The following is a 16,541-nucleotide window of genomic DNA, read 5'->3' on the forward strand; positions in this document are numbered from 1 at the left end:
TTTCCTTCAGGGAAAATGCACTAACTGCCCCAAGGCTTCATGTCTACTTAGCAACTGAGAGGGCTTCCCCAGTAGCTCAGTGGTAAAGAATCTGCCTGCAGTGCAGGGGATGCAGGTTCAATCCCTGGTTTGGGAAGATCCCCTGGAGCAGGAAATTGCAACCCACTCCAGCATTCTTGCTAGAAAAATCCCATGGACAGAGGAGCCTGGTGGGCTACAGTCCACAGGGTCACAAAGAGTCAGATATGAATAAGTGACTGAGCACAAGCCCGGGGAACTGAGAGATGACATTGTGATTATACATCAGTCATTTGTGAATTCATTTAGTGGAGTCAATCCTCCTGTCTACACTCTTCTTTTTCCTCTTTTGAAAAGCTAATAAAATGAATTTTCTGGACTTATAAAGGGAGAGCAGGTCCAGGTTCCTAGAGACTGCCCTCCTACTGAAATAGAGCAGGACCCCATGGTCCTTGTCCCCCATGTCCTCAGCCTGCCTTTTGTCCAAGGAAAAACTTTAGCCAAAGAATAGGTTTAATCACCGAAGTGAGAACATGCAGAAACAAAGGAAACCAGTCAAAGGAGACCAAATAATAATAGTTTAGCCATTAAGCAGAGTCAAGGACCTTTAGTTCCTCCTCAAGGGCTATGGATAATATTCTGAGCCATGGTCCGTGAGCTGTTTTGCAGATACTGAAACTCATGCAGAATGGAAGAAGTTAATTACATGATAACCAAACTGTATCCATGACATAAGCTGCCACAATTCAGAGAACTGGCCTCAAAGAAATGGAAACAAAGCAACCTTGGAAATGAAGATTAACTGTACTTGAAACAATTAAGATGATATTGATCAGACCACCAATGACTGATTTCAAGATGACTATTGGGACTGACTGTGCTGTTTCTGCTCTTCTCTCTGTCTATAAAAGCTCTTGCCTCCAGATTGTCAAGTCGGGGAGGGGAGGGGGACGGGGTCGGGGGTGGGGAGGAGTTGGCTTTGGACAGGCATCTGTCCTCTCCCCCTATCCCTTGCCAGTTGCCAGCCTCTGAAATAAAGCAGTTTCTACCAACCTGGCCTCTTTAATGGCTTCTAGGCAATAAGCAGCTGAACCCCACTTTCGATTATATCCCACTTGGTAATATTTCCCTGTGGAATCCTGAGAACAGTGATCAGAGACCTCTCTAGTTTGACACTCTTACAGTGGACAATAAAAATCCTTGCCATAGAGAAACCTCACTTATTAGGGCTAACTAAAAGCTCACTTTAAATTACTCATACTATTTAGGACCTGTGGTTTAACTTTAAATACACAGGATAAATGGAATGTATATTGTACCCCCAAATCATCTGCTTAGGTCCTTGGGGATAAAAAGCTTTACTGAACAGATAAGTTCCATTTATAAAAGCATAACAATTGTTTATTTGGGAATAGGAGCTTCTAACACATTTAGAAGTTTTTAAAAACAGTGCTGTAGTCTAAAGTTTATGCTATTAATCTCTTGTCCTCTGTTAATTTGCTTAACAAGCTGTCATAAGCAGTTTGACAGCAAACTTCAAGCTAGCCTTTTGGAATTTTTTAAACAATGAAATGTGAATAATGAGTTGTAAGTATACAATTTCTAAATGAATGGACTGAGTTTCAATATACAAGAAAATTAATGCTTTATTTCCATAACATGAAAACAGTTCTGTTCAAAATCGTGTGCCTGTGGCTTTTGTTTATAAACCCACATCTCTTTTAAAGGAAAAAAAAAGACCCCAAAACACTAGTTCCCTGCTGAGAATTACAGAAGCACACTTCTCTCCCTCTTTGCATCATGAAAATACATTAAAGTACAACAGAGCTTAAACAGGTGTTAAATTTAACATCAGCTCGTTCTCCCAAACTCTCTCAATTTAGGGCATGCAGGGCCTCAGACTGTTAACCTAGCCTGTTGGGCTTTTAGAAAACCAGCATTTGCACTTGGAAGGAAAGGCACACCGTCTCTCAGACTATATAAATTGAAAATCCCGTATGGGAAGCCAGAGAGGATACTAATGGCTCACTGGGTTCTCCAGCTCCCTGGGGCCCTGCCGTGGCTAACAGCAGGCAGCCTCCTGTAACACCTTCTCTGTTGACTCATTTGTGAGTCATCGAATTTTCAGCAGAGACATCACGTAGGGATGCTGCTGTGAGGAGCCAGAGACATTCGGTAAGAAATAATGTATGCGTTTTCAGGGCTGACTCAGACCTGTGCGCAGCCACTGCAGCCTAAGATGTGCAGGCATCTGTGTCTCGGTCCAGACCCTCTGGGGCTCTCACTGCAGACTTTATGTAACAGACACAGCCCTGCCAGTTAAAGCCGCAAACACTGCTTCTCTTGCCAGGGTTCCTTCACAATCAAGTGCTCTCAAACGAATTCCTAATATGACCCCTTTCTTTCTTTCTTTTCCTTATCATCTTACCACTTATGAATATATAGTAAAACTCAAAGAACTGGGGGGTCTTCTTTCAGAATCTGTCCCCCAAAGAAAAAAATCTATAGAAGTTTCAAGTCTATTTCAGCAAAGTTTCATGCTTCCCAGAACATTTCTGTTTCATGTATGTTTTTGATGGTTCTCAAAGGAAGACAATCTGGCTCCTAAGAGATATTTGGTCATTTACAGAAATACTTTTAGTTGCCACACTTGGGTGGGGAGAGAATAGGGAGATCACTCCTGGAATCTAGTGAGAAGAATCCATGGACACTGCTAAAAATACTACAATGCAAAGGACAGACCCTACACCAAAGAATGATCTGACCTAAATATCAATATATCAGGATTTCTGGGGTTGAGAATCCCCAGCACAGACAAAAGACATTCCCTCAAAAAATCAGATCACATTCCACAGAAATAAAGTAAGTGAAAATGGGCAGTGTTATCCTCCAAAAAGTCCCCTTCAAAGAGCCATCTGAAAAGATGCAGGCTTTCACGGAGAAAAAATACTAATGACTGTCAGGTTCCCAGCTGGGCTTGATACAGTTCCAATATTTACAGGGTCCCTGTGGATGCTGTACATTTGTAAGATTGGAAATAAAAGGCTTCTTTGTAGAATAAATACAGCAATTTGGGTCTTAATGGGAGCTCTGACACACTCCACCTCATTTCAGCGGCACCATCCATTAACCTTTGAAACTTCAAAAAATGGAAGGCAACACTTGATAAAGGTTTCTGAATCACAGGAAAAATATTAACTGGATATTAAATAGACAGCATAAGGAAAATTAGAAAAGAAAATAATTAGCATGGTCACAGTGAATTCAGTGTTACTGGAACCTAGATCTGAGGTGAGATAGCATTGTTTTGGGAAACAGATTTCATTTTTCACAGGCTACACTCCAAATGTTCCTCTGTTTCCTTTCTTAGACAGAAACGTCATTATTGCTAGGTGGTAAATGGTGTATAAAATGAACAGCCATATTGTTAGCTTTACTGCTCCATATTCTCAGTTTTATTTACTCTCAAGCCAGTGGTTTTAGAGAGAAAAGAAAATGAAATCAAATGTCCCAGTTGGATGTGCTTCTGAGATGACAGATGAGAGCCAATCATAAAATTCTACAGCAAAAGCAAATCCACCTGTGTGGTATGCAATTAAAGTATCACTAGGAACACTGCTTAAACAGAAGGTGCTTAAGAGGTGGAGAAGAAACTATACTTCAGAATACAAAGGAACAAAATCTAGCAGTCTAACTAAGGCTTGATTAACACAAAGAGTGAACTTCACCATGGATTGATTACGTATTTATATGCTCTGTGCGGCTCCATAAACCTTCACACACTATATTCTTCCCCTCACCTCCGCCCAGAAGCATCAATAGCATGTCCAAATGGTATAGAGTGTAAAAAAAGATGAGCACAGAAGATTTACTTCAACTACACAATTTGAAGCTTTGATATGAGGCCCTCTTAAGAGAAACAACTTACACTTTTCAAACCTACCAACATCTTTTACACAAGGAGTTTTCCATCCATCTGCTTTGATTTTATCCTCATGACATGCAAGTGAGGGATATAGGGCAAACATCCTCCTTCTATCAGACAGGTGAAGAAACTGAGTCTCAAGAGAGCTACCTGACTTGTCTGAGGCTATGCAAGTTTATGGTGGTGCTAAAGCAGAGCTCTCTCGTCTCTACACCATGCTCAGAAGCCATACAGAATATCACAGCAATAAACCTTGACAAAGAGAAAAACAGTCCTTGACATCCAACAGCTGGCCTGGTATATGAGCCAGGCCTTGGAGTTGCTAGGAGCTGGCCTGACACTCGAGCTGGGCCGTGCAGTTCTCCTGGTGAATATGGACAATTTCACAAAACAGCAACACCAGATAAGGCCACTTCATGACTGGAATGGATCGAGACAAAACGACACCACTTCATAACCATGTCTGAACACCAACAGATTGTGAATATCATACAGGCCACAAAAAAATGATGATCCTGTTCTTCTCCTCTACGAAGTATGAGCAACTATTGCCTCTTTAGCAAGGACAGGGATATCACCTACCCTGCCCATAGATAAAATGTATTAAGACACCTCTTCTTCCTGACAGCATTCCTACACACAGCAAAGCTTCACCTGTTTAAGTCCTCCCCAAAATCAACTACATAAGCCAAAACCCTAAAATAGGTTCTTCCTGACATGTGCTCACTGAGATTCCCCACAGTCCCCCACAGTGTGAGTACAGAGAGTAATGAACCCCATTTGTTCAAGTACATGTATTTTCCTGGTGGTCTCTGATTAGAAACCATTGTGAGCACAAACAAGCTTACAAGAAGGGCACTTTTTGTACTTTTCAAACATGGCTACTGATAGCATTTTCCTAAGTCATCGGAAGGTAAGAGCCCAAGAATCCTGGTACAGCTACTTGAAAACCAAGGAGAGAAAAGCCCACACTAGGGGATAAAATTGAATTACAAACAAAAGACCGAATTTATCTAAAAAAAAAAAAAAAAAAAACTACTTCTCTATTTAAAGATATTTTGACACGAATTAAAGTTTTTACTGGGTCAGTGACCTAAGACTTCAGCTTATTTCTATTGTAAACATGATAATCATTTTGCAGAGAGGAGTCAAACAGGTCTGACTCAGGTCCAGAAATTCAGATTTGATTCATCGCCTCCATAATCATTATCCTCATAAAACATAAATCTGCATACCAATATAAAACAGTAATCACTTTAAATATTCCAACTGTTTCCATCAAACAGCAGATATTTGGGTGATGCAGTAATAATACCTGCTCATTCCAAAAGGGATGGCTAAATTCCTACCAAACTGTATTATAGACTGTATCTATTTTATATCAAAATATCTGGCTAAATTGTTTTTAGGACTTCCCAGGTGGAGCTAATGGTAAAGAACCTGCCTGCAATACAGGAGACATAAGAGACATGGGTTCGATCCCTGGGTGGGGAAGACTCCCTGAAGAAGGAAATGGCAACCCACTAGTATTCCTGTCCAGAGAATCCCACAGACAGATGAGCCCCGCAGGTGGGCTACAGTCCATACGGTGGCAAAGAGTCAGACACAACTGAAGTGACCTAACGCGCATACAAATTGCTTTTAAAGAAATCCAGCCCTACTGAGAGTCACACATAGAAAGGGAGGTAATGAGATATATGAAGCAGGAGACACCACAGGGCAAGAGCAAGTTGCTCTCAGTTTAAAACAGTTCAGTACAATTTACGTCAGTTGCTCAGTCACGTCCAGCTCTTTGTGAACATATGGGATGCAGCAGGCCAGGCTTCCCTGTCCATCACCAATTCCCAGAGCTTGCTCAAACTCATGTCCATCAAGCCAGGGATGCAATCCAACCATCTCATCCTCTGTCATCCCCTTCTCCTCCTGCCTTCAATTTTTCCCAGCATCAGGGTCGTTTCCAATGAGTCAGTTCTTCACATCAGGTGGCCAAAGGATTGCAGCTTCAGCTTCAACATCAGTCCTTCCAATGAATATTCAGGACTGATCTCCTTTAGGATGGACTGGTTGGATCTCCTTGCAGTCCAAGGGACTCTCAAGAGTCTTCTCCAACACCACACTTCAAAAGCATCAATTCTTCGGCACTTAGTTTTCTTTATAGTCCAACTCTCACATACACACATGACTACTGGAAAAACCATAGCCTTGACTAGATGGACCTTTGTTGGCAAAGTAATGTCTCTGCTTTTTAATATGCTATCTAGGTTGGTCACAGCTTTCCTTCCAAGGAGCAAGTGTCTTTTAATTTCATGGCTGCAGTCACCATCTGCAGTGATTTTGGAGCCCCCCAAAATAGTCTCTCACTGTTTCATTTCCCCATCTATCTGCTGTGAAGTAATGGGACCTGATCAGAGAAGGCAATGGCACCCCACTCCAGTACTCTTGCCTGGAAAATCCCATGGACGGAGGAGCCTGGTGGGCTGCAGTCCAAGGGGTCGCAAAGAGTTGGACACGACTCAGCGACTTCACTTTCACTTTTCACTTTCATGCATTGGAGAAGGAAATGGCAACCCACTCCAGCCTTCTTGCCTGGAGAATCCCAGGGACGGCGGAGCCTGGTGGGCTGCTGTCTATGGGGTTGCACAGAGTCGGACATGACTGAAGCGACTTAGCAGCAGCAGCAACAGGACCTGATGCCATGATCTCAGTTTTCTGAAAGTTGAGTTCTTAAACGAACTTTTTCACTCTCATCTTTCACTTTTATCAAGAGGCTCTTTAGTTCTTCTTCGCTTTCTGCCATAAGGGCAGTGTCATCTGCGTATGTGAGGTTATTGATATTTCTCCCAGTAATCTTGATTCCAGTTTGTGCTTCATCCAGCCCAACATTTTGGGCTGATGTACTCTGCATATAAGTTAAATAAGCACAGTGACGATATACAGTCTTGACGTACTCTTTTCCCAATGTGGAACCAGTCTGTTGTTCCATGTCTAGTTCTAACTATTGCTTCTTGACCTCCATACAGGTTTCTCAAGAGTAGGTAAGGTGGTCTGGTATTCCGGGCTCTTGAAGAATTTTCCACAGTTTGTTGTGATCCACACAGTCAAAGGCTTTGGTGTAGTCAATAAAGCAAAAGTAGATGTTTTTCTGGAACTCTCTTGCTTTTTCAATGATCCAGTGGATGTTGGCAATTTGATCTCTGGTTCCTCTGTCTTTTCTAAATCCAGCTTGAACATCTGGAAGTTCATAGTTCATATACTCTTGAAGCCTGGGTTGGAGAATTTTGAGCATTACATTCCTAGTATGTGAGATGAGTGCAATCGTGTGATAGTTTGAGCATTCTTTAGCATTGCCCTTCTTTGGGATTGGAATGAAAACTGACCTTTTCCAGTCCTGTGGTCACTGCTGAGTTTTCCATATTTGCTGGCATATTGAGAGCAGCATTTTCACAGCATCATCTTTTAGGATTCAAAATATCTCAACTAGAATCCCATTACCTCCACTAGATTTATTCGTAGTGATGCTTCCTAAGGCCCACTTGACTTCGCATTCCAGGATGTCTGGCTCTAGGTGAGTGATCACAACATCATGGTTATCTGGGTCACGAAGATATTTTTGGTATAGTTCTTCCATAGATTCTTTCCACCTCTTCTTAATATCTTCTGCTTTTGCTAGATCCATACCATGTCTGTCCTTTATTGTGCCCATCTTTGCATGAAATGTTCCCTTGGTATCTCTAATTTTCTTGAAGAGATCTCTAGTCTTTCCGATTCTATTGTTTTCCTCTATTTCTCTGCATTGATCACTGAGGAAGGCTTTCTTATCTCTCCTTGCTATTCTTTGAAACTCTGAATTCAAAAGGGTATATCTTTCCCTTTCTCCTTTGTCTTTCTCCTCTCTTCTTTTCACAGCTATTTGTAAATCCTCCTCAGACAACCATTTTGGTTTTTTGCATTTCTTTTTCTCGGGGATGGTCTTGATCCCTGCCTCCTATACAATACCACCTCCATCCATAGTTCTTCAGACACTCTGTCTATCAGATCTGATCCCTTGAATCTATTTGTCACTTCTACTGTATAATCATAAGGGGTTTGATTTAGGTCATACCTGAATGGTCTAGTGGTTTTCCCTGCTTTCTTCAATTTAAGTCTGAATTTACATAAGTTCATGATCTGAGCCACAGTCAGCTCCTGGTCTTGTTTTTGCTGACTGTGTAGAGCTTCTCCATCTTCAGCTACAAGGAATATTATCAGTCTGATTTTGGTATTGTCCATCCAGTGATGTACATGTGTATAGTCTTCTCTTGTGTTGTTGGAAGAGGGTGTTTGCTATGACCAGTGCGTTCCCTTGGCAAAACTCTGTTAACCTTTGCCCTGCTTCATTCTGTACTCCAAGGCCAAATTTGCCTGTTACTCCAGGTGTTTCTTGACTTCCTACTTTTGCATTCCAGTCTTGGGTGTTAGTTCTAGAAGGTCTTATAGGTCTTCATAGAACCATTCAACTTCAGCTTCTTTGGCATTACTGGTTGGAGTATAGACTTAGATTACTGTGATATTGAATGGTTTGCCTTGGAAACGAACAGAGATCATTCTGTTGCTTTTGAGACTGCACCCAAGAACTGTATTTCGGACTCTTTTGTTGACTATGAAGGCTACTCCATTTCTTCAAAGGGATTTTTACCCACAATGGTAGATATAATGGTCATCTGAGTTAAATTCATCCATTCCAGTCCATCTAGTTCACTGATTCCTAAAACGTCAATATTCTCTCTTGCCATCTCCTATTTGACCACTTCCATTTACCTTGATTCGTGGACCTAACATTCCAGATTCCTATGTAATATTGTTCTTTACAGCATCAGACTTTACTTCCATCACCAGTCACATCCACAGATGGGCGTTGTTTTTGCTTTGGCTCCATTTCTTCATTCTTTCCAGAGTTATTTCTCCACTGTTCTCCAGTAGCATACTGGGCACCTACCGACCTGGGGAGTTCATCTTTCAGTGTCATATGTTTTTGTCCTTTCATACTCTTCATGGGGTTCTCAAGGCAAGAATACTGAAGTAGTTTGCCATTCCCTTCTCCAGTGGACCTCATTTTGTCAGAACTCACCACCTTGACCAGTCCATCTTGGATGGCCTTACATGGCACGACTCATAGTTTCATTAAGTTAGACAAGGCTGTGGTCCATGTGATCAGTTTGATTAGTTAAAACATTTAGTTATATCTTTTTTGTGCAACTAACTTCAGACAATGGAAATTATTCATTAGAATGTTTAAGATTAGGCATGAAAATTTTGAGAAGTTTTGTTCCCTTAAGTGTGATTTCAGATCATAAAAGTTATTTAAACTTTCTATTTGGTCATATAAAATTAGTTTACTTATAAATTTTGAGCCACTTCTAGATGTTTACTAGCTTTTGTGTGTCATGGAAAACAGGAGTCTCAGGGCTGCCAATTTTCTATTAAAAGAGGGGAGACTGAATCAGTTTAAAGAGTAGTTCACAGTCTTTTCCTGTAGGAAACTGAGAAACAGGAATTTGACTTCTAGGTCTTGTCCTTAGTTCTTTCTAAGGATAGCAGTTATAGAAGTAACTTAAAAATATAACAACAATAATATAAATGATAATTAGACATACCACAAAAAAAAAGAAATCTAGCCCACCATCTGGGCTTTATTTATTTCACATCAAAGTATCCTGACTTTCTGAATTTTTAATAAGTTTCAGGTATATAGCATTATAATTCAACATCCTATAGTACACAGTCAGTGCTGACCACCAGAAGTTTAGTTACCATCTATTACCACACAGCTTCACTTGTACCCCAAACCCATTCCCTCTGGCGCATCCCTTCCTCTCTAAAATTTTACTGAATTAAATCATGTTGTCATCATTAAGTCATTTTCTTTACAAGTGGGGATGAGATGAGCAGGATGAATAATAATAAGTATTTTTAATGAAAAATGATTGAGATCTTTTTGAGTAGCATAGAGTAGAGTATTAGAAACAAAACTTATCTACTTGCTGAATGCTTCAATTTCTCTCCATAAATAAAACCCAAGTTATTTTGAATCAAAAATGATTTTTCCATTATCCTGTTTTAATATTAAGTCACAATTCCACTCCTCTTTCCTAATTTCTATGCACTTCTGAAAACTAAACCTAGACCCAGCATACCTCAGAGACCCAGTTGCCTTCAGCGCTCTATCATAAATAGCCTCCAAGTTGCTAGAAATCTCCCTAAACACCCACTACTGATCATCTCCTTATACTCTAAGCCACCTCATCGTTTATTTTTATCATCGATTCACAAACTCTTACTCAGAGTCTCTCTCTCAGAGTCCCTAGTCTTCAAATTGTCTACTAACTTCAATTTGTTCATATAAAATATAAATAAAATGTTTGTATTTGATGGAGAAAAAAAATAGTTCTACTCACCACATTTTTTCCTTCATTTTGGGCATCTCGATAATCAGGGTTAAGCTAAAAATCAAAAAAACAAAACTAGTTTTGAATTGCTATTAAAAGTACATTAACAAGACCAGTAATCTTTAATTCTAGTTCACTATATTCCCAGGGAAGCCTGGTGTGTTGCAGTCCGTGTGGTGGCAGAGTCAGATATGACTGAACAACTGAACTGAACTGACCTGCTATTCACAGGTGCCACAGTGATCAAGAATCTGCCTGCCAATGCAGGAGACATGGGTTCGATCCCTGGGTTGGGAAGATCTCTTGGAGGAAGAAATGGCAGCCCACTCCAGTATTCGTGCTTGGAAAATTCCATGGTCAGAAGAGCCTGGTGGACAGGCTACTGTGCATGGGGTCACAAAGAGTTGGACACAACTGAGCATACACACACATACACACAACGTATACTTAACTAAATTTCACATAAAAAGAGGCTAAGAAAGAAGGTATTACTAAATACCTTCAAATCCGAGTGGCAGGAAACTAGAGGTAAAATACCAAAGCTATGGCCTTTGTTTATATCAAACTGTTGACATTTTTTAACAAGTGAGAGCTGACAATCTCATCTCCTAGGAAGCATTCGAGAAACTTCATTTTGCCTACCACAAAACCTGCCGTTGACCAATAATACCTCCACCAAGTTTTAAAAGTAGACCAAAGGCAAGTTTTAACTGTGATTCAAGATCCTGCTGCACATGCTATACACACAAGAAAAGAAAGTCAAGCAAAAGGGGAAGTATATATATATATACACACACACACATATATATACATATACACACACATACACGCATCACCTAAGTCAGCTAATGCATGAGGATTATTTAACAAAAAAGAACTCATGTCTCTAGGTTGGGCTGTGGAGTAGTTTGGGGGTCATTCCAATGAGAAGCATGAGATCTGGATATGCTGTGTGTTGACCCACACATTTCCAGCTGGCTAGAATTCATAACTCCTGACTCCCACTGGACTTCAGTTCAATCGCCCAGTCGTGTCCAACTTTTTGCAAACCCATGGACAGCAGCACGCCAGGCTTCCCTGTCTATCACCAACTCCTGGAGCTTGCTCAAACTCATGTCCATCGAGTCGGTGATGCCATCCAACCATCTCATCCTCTGTTGTCCCCTTCTCCTCCTGCCTTCCATCTTTCCACCAGGCTACGCAGTTTCAAAAAGGCGTCCTTATTGGTCATTTGGTTTACAGGCTGTTTTCTCAAAATAACAAGCTGTCCAGTTGAATGCAATCCTATTAATGTGAGTCAGTTTGTGTATATAATATGAAACACCAGGTAATTAAAGTCACCACTTAAGACATGAGGCTAGAGGTCATTTTCAGTATGACACTTGGTTAGTAGCTCTGACGAATGCCCCTTCCAATTAATTGCTAAATATTAATGAAGGTGCTGAAAAGAGACCAAAAGCAAAAAACTCTCAATAACATTGAAGACTTAGACTGAAAACAATCTAAACCTCAAATCTTCAATGAGTTAACAGTAATTATAAAGCTGGAGGAGAGGCAATACCTCCCCAGTTGTCATCTCATGGCAAATCTCAACCTCACTTCAGGCTAGTGGCCAAGTGAACACAGTTCAGAAGATACTGGCTGCAGTTCCACGATTTGCCTGCTTACCCACAGAACCTGAGTATTCACCAACCAAAGACCCATACAGAAGTGCTTCTCCATCCCTGAAAAGCTGCTGTGGAATGGAGCAGAAAATTTTCCCCCCATCCTTTATCTGGGATTCTCAGGTGGCACCAGTGGTAAAGAATCTGCCTGCCAATGCAGGAGACACAAGAGAATCAAGTTTGATCCCTGAGTCGGGAAGATCCCTTAGAAGAGGAAATGGCACCCCACTCTAGTATTCTTGCCAGAAGAATCCCATGGACAGAGGAGTCTGGCAGGCTACATACAGTCCATGGCATTGCAAAGAGTCAGACACAACTGAATATCTGAGCACATCATTCCATCCACTCTCCATTACCTCTCTCTGCTTCTCAAGATCAAAGAGATACAACAAAGCTTAGAAAGCAAATGGGCAGCAAGTGGAGGGAGCAGATGATGGCAGAGGGTTTTCTAAGAAGCTCTGCCTGAAGAAACAATGAGAAAAGAAAGAACTGTAATGATATCTGGAATGTAATGTCTTCTGGAATGACACTGCATGATGATGGAGATAACGGGGAAATAGCAGAGGAGCCAGGAAGAGACACAACCGCAAGAGATCTCAGGGATGCAGAGTTGACACCTGCTGGAACTGGGAAGTAGGCAGGGACCCTGTAGGCTGCCCTGCAGCTAAAGATTCAGCAAGAGGATTGAGAAAAAGGAAGAGGAACAAAAAGATCATCCACTCAACCCTTCTGCTTCTGAGGATAATAAGGGAGGAAAGCATGAAAAAACAATATGGGACAGATTACAAAGTATGTTAAAACAGGGGGAATTTGTTCTCAGAGCCTTTCTGAACATTATCTATGGTATGCCTGCAAGCGTGCTGAGTCATGTCCGACTCTGCAAGCCCATGGACTGCCCGCCAGTCTCCTCCGTCCACGGGATTCTCCAGGCAAGAATACTGGAGTGGGCTGCCATTTCCTTCTCCAGGGGATTTTCCCCACCCAGGGATCGAACCTGCGTCTCCTGCATTTCCTGCACTGGCAGGTGGATTCTTTACCCACTCAGCCACCTGGGAAGCCCAATATGATACAAAATAAGTTTTCAGGAAATGGTTTGGCACATTCAAGAAAGTACAAGTGAACACTGCCTCTATATGAAGATAGCAAAATATGAACGACTAAACATATAAAATAATAAGATAAGTAATAAAATAATTAAAAAGAATCACAATATAAAAATAAGCTAAATTAAGGGGAATTTCAATAATAGTGGAAACATACATAAATACAAAATTAAAGTCCATGTCAACAGCAGGAATGAGCATAGTTGATGTTATAGAAAATGACTGATGCAAAGAACAAAAATTGAACAGCCATCTTTCAACCCAGAGGAAACATGTAAAGAAATGAAAATTAGGAAAAAGGAAATAGTCATAGAGGACCAGAGAATGGGGTATCAATTAATGGACCTCCAGAGTACTAAAAGGAAGAGAAAGTAAGTGAAACACAAGCAATAATCAAAGATAGTGGAAAATAAAGCTTTCCTCAGCTGAAGAAAGAACAGTGTATGCTGAGTTCATATTCCAGGACTTTCCTGCAGACCATATTCGAAGAAAATCAACTAAAAAGACATACTCATTTGAAGATGATGGGAAAGATGGGGAGGAACAACGGTAGGGATATAAAACTGAGCTAGAAATTAAGCTTAGACAAAATGTGTATCATGTAACAGGAAATTGGATTAGCAAAACATGGATATTCAAGCAACGGCATACTAGTCAGCAATAAAACACAGAGCTGATGTACATAACAAGGAAGGATCTCAGAAGTATATACTGTGGAATATTACTCAATCGTTAAAGAACAAAAAGGAAGAAGGAAATCCTGCCATCTGCAACATCATGGACAGACCTTGAGGGCCTTATGCGAGGTGAAATAAGTTGGACAGAGATTGGCAAATAGTGTAGGCTGCAGTCAGTGGGGTCGCAAAGAGCCAGACAGGACTGAGTGACCAAGCAGAGCACAGGCAAATCCTGTATGATCTCACCTATATGCAGCATCTGAAACAACGAGACAAAAAGACAGAACACGGACTTAAACAGAGAACAGACCTGGGGTTACCAAAGGCAGGGATGGTCGTGGGAGAAACGGAGGAAGGCAGAGTCAAAAGGTACAAACTTCCAGTGTTAAGACAGTAAGTCCTGGGGATGTAATGCACAGCATGGTGACTACATTTAATAATACTGAACTGTATATTTGGAAGTTGCTAAGAGAGTTGATCTTCAAAGTTTTCATCACAAGAAAAATATTTTATAACTGTGGTGATGGATGTTATCAAGATTTACTGTGGTAATCATTTCTATATATGTGTGTGTGTGTGTGTGTGTGTGTGTGTGTGTGTGAAGTTGCTTCAGTCATGTCCAACTCTCTGCGACCGCATGGATTGTTGCCCGCCAGGCTTCTCTGTCCATGGGATTTCCCAGGCAGCAATACTGGAGGGGACTGCCATTTCCTTCTCCAAAGGATCTTCCCAACCCAGGGATCAAACCTGTGTCTCTTGCATCTCCTCCATTGGCAGGCTGGTTTTTTACCACTAGTGCCTATATATATATATATTTACCACTACCACTATATATATGTGTGTGTGTGTGTGTGTGTGTGTGTGTGTGTGTATACACACACACCAAGTCATTGTATTGTACACCTACAACTATGTCAACTATATTTCAATTTTAAAGTGGGAGAAGACACAGATGGTATGACTCCATTCATATGAAATCTAAGAACAGACAAAGCTGAACTATGGTTAAACAAACCAGAAAGTGAGTGGGGGTACAAGGGAGAGGAGATGCTGAAAAGGAGAAGCCAGTCCCAGAGCCACTGGACAACAGTCTTCCAATTTTCAGAGCAGACAGACAATGGGGTGGGGGAAGGGTTATAAAATAGGAATCCAGTTACCAGTTGCCTCTTGGTGCCAGGCCAGTAACTGGGGAGATCTGAGGCTGAACTTCACTTTTCTATGGAGATGTATACCTCAAGCTCCTTAAATTCCCCTGAATTATGATTAAATGAGTCAGTTCCAGAATAGTACTATTCTTGTTTTTGAAATTCAACAGAGAAAGGTAGAAGGTGAAAAGACAGTGTACTGATTAAATCAAACTCAAAAAGACACACTTTTACTCGGTAGTAATAAAAGTTCCAACAAAGGGCACAGAAGGGGTTTATTCAGCTATCTTAGTCAAGTATCACTGTTTTAGGGAGTTTCGTGGAGGTTCAATGGTAGGACTTGGCTGTTTTCACTGCTAGGAACCAGCTTCAATCCCTGGTTAGGGAACTAAGATCCTGCGTGCTGTGTGGTGTAGCCAAATTAAAAATAAAATAAAATGCCTTTAACAAAAAAAGGATCATTGTTTTATTTTTTTTTAAGTTTGAAGAATTCAGAATTTTCTTTTAAATTAAAATATATATACTAAAATTATAGCTAAACTATACTCAAAAGGTATGCAGCAAGTTTAACCAGGATATATCATATGGTCAAAGTTTTCATCCAATAAGCATTTGGACTAGTTGGTTACAGAAACTGTAAAGTAAATCAAATTCATGCTAGAAGCCATGACATATCCATCACTAAAATGTGTACAAAAACAGGAATTAATGTACCAAAGTCAAACACAGAATCACATATGCCCTTTAAGACACAGGTCACATTCTACCTTAAAGTCAATGTTACTTTCTAAAATTCTCTTCACACATTTCACCCTTTTAGCATCACCCAGTCCAGTGCCTGACAGATGTGTAGGGAACTGGATTCTAGACTCTGGTCTGAAAGGAAATACCATGGGTCTTAGGAGAGGTCATCTAACACTGAAAGAACTGAGGTTTCTCATCTGTAAAATGAAAGAAGTCTATGACTAAAGCCTAATCATACTAATTCCACATCATTAAATTTTACATACTAATGTCTTTGGTAACAGTACTAAAGAAGGTGCTCATCAGTTAGATATCATCCCATCTTGTGTCTCACAGACTGCAATGTGGCCTTTTTTATAAAAAATTATTGCTTCAGTAAATTCATTGAAGTAATATAATAATAGTAATAGTAAGGAGGAGGGGGAGAAGAGGAAGAAAAAGGAGAAGAAGGAAGGAGTACCCAAATAAATCTATGGCTACATAAATTCACCAACATTAACCAAAGATCAAATAAATACATGCTTTACTATATGTCTTACTGCTGACTTCCTTCCCTAACTATAACTATAATAGTAATTCAGCAATTAGACTAAGGATGAATCAAAAAATATTTCTAAAGAAGAGTAAAAAAGACACAGTGATATGAAGCTTCATGAATCTTTTAGGACTTTAAAGCAAGTATTTCTTTATGTTAAAAGATGAATTATAAATATGGCATTGGAGAGAGAGATCTAATATGTTATTCAATCATTTACTCAATAAATATTAATAGAGCATCTATAATGGACAAAGCATGGTGGCATTAGGTATTTTCACAGAGACAAAGAGAATATGGTCCCT

The 16,541-nt window shown here is 40.4% G+C and overlaps 1 protein-coding gene across 3 annotated transcripts in view; it reads right to left on the bottom strand.

Moving 5' to 3' along the window:
- Window positions 1–16,541, bottom strand: part of ITPR2 (inositol 1,4,5-trisphosphate receptor type 2) — a 559,320-nt gene that overhangs the window by 403,882 nt on the left and 138,897 nt on the right. For all 3 annotated transcript variants that reach the window (XM_043440936.1, XM_043440938.1, XM_043440939.1), the window contains one exon: window positions 10,378–10,422. In XM_043440936.1, the coding sequence (XP_043296871.1) occupies window positions 10,378–10,422 (45 nt within the window). The remainder of the gene's footprint in view (window positions 1–10,377; window positions 10,423–16,541) is intronic.

Source organism: Cervus canadensis, chromosome 21 (genome assembly GCF_019320065.1).
Source record: "Cervus canadensis isolate Bull #8, Minnesota chromosome 21, ASM1932006v1, whole genome shotgun sequence".
Classification (NCBI taxonomy): domain Eukaryota; kingdom Metazoa; phylum Chordata; class Mammalia; order Artiodactyla; family Cervidae; genus Cervus; species Cervus canadensis.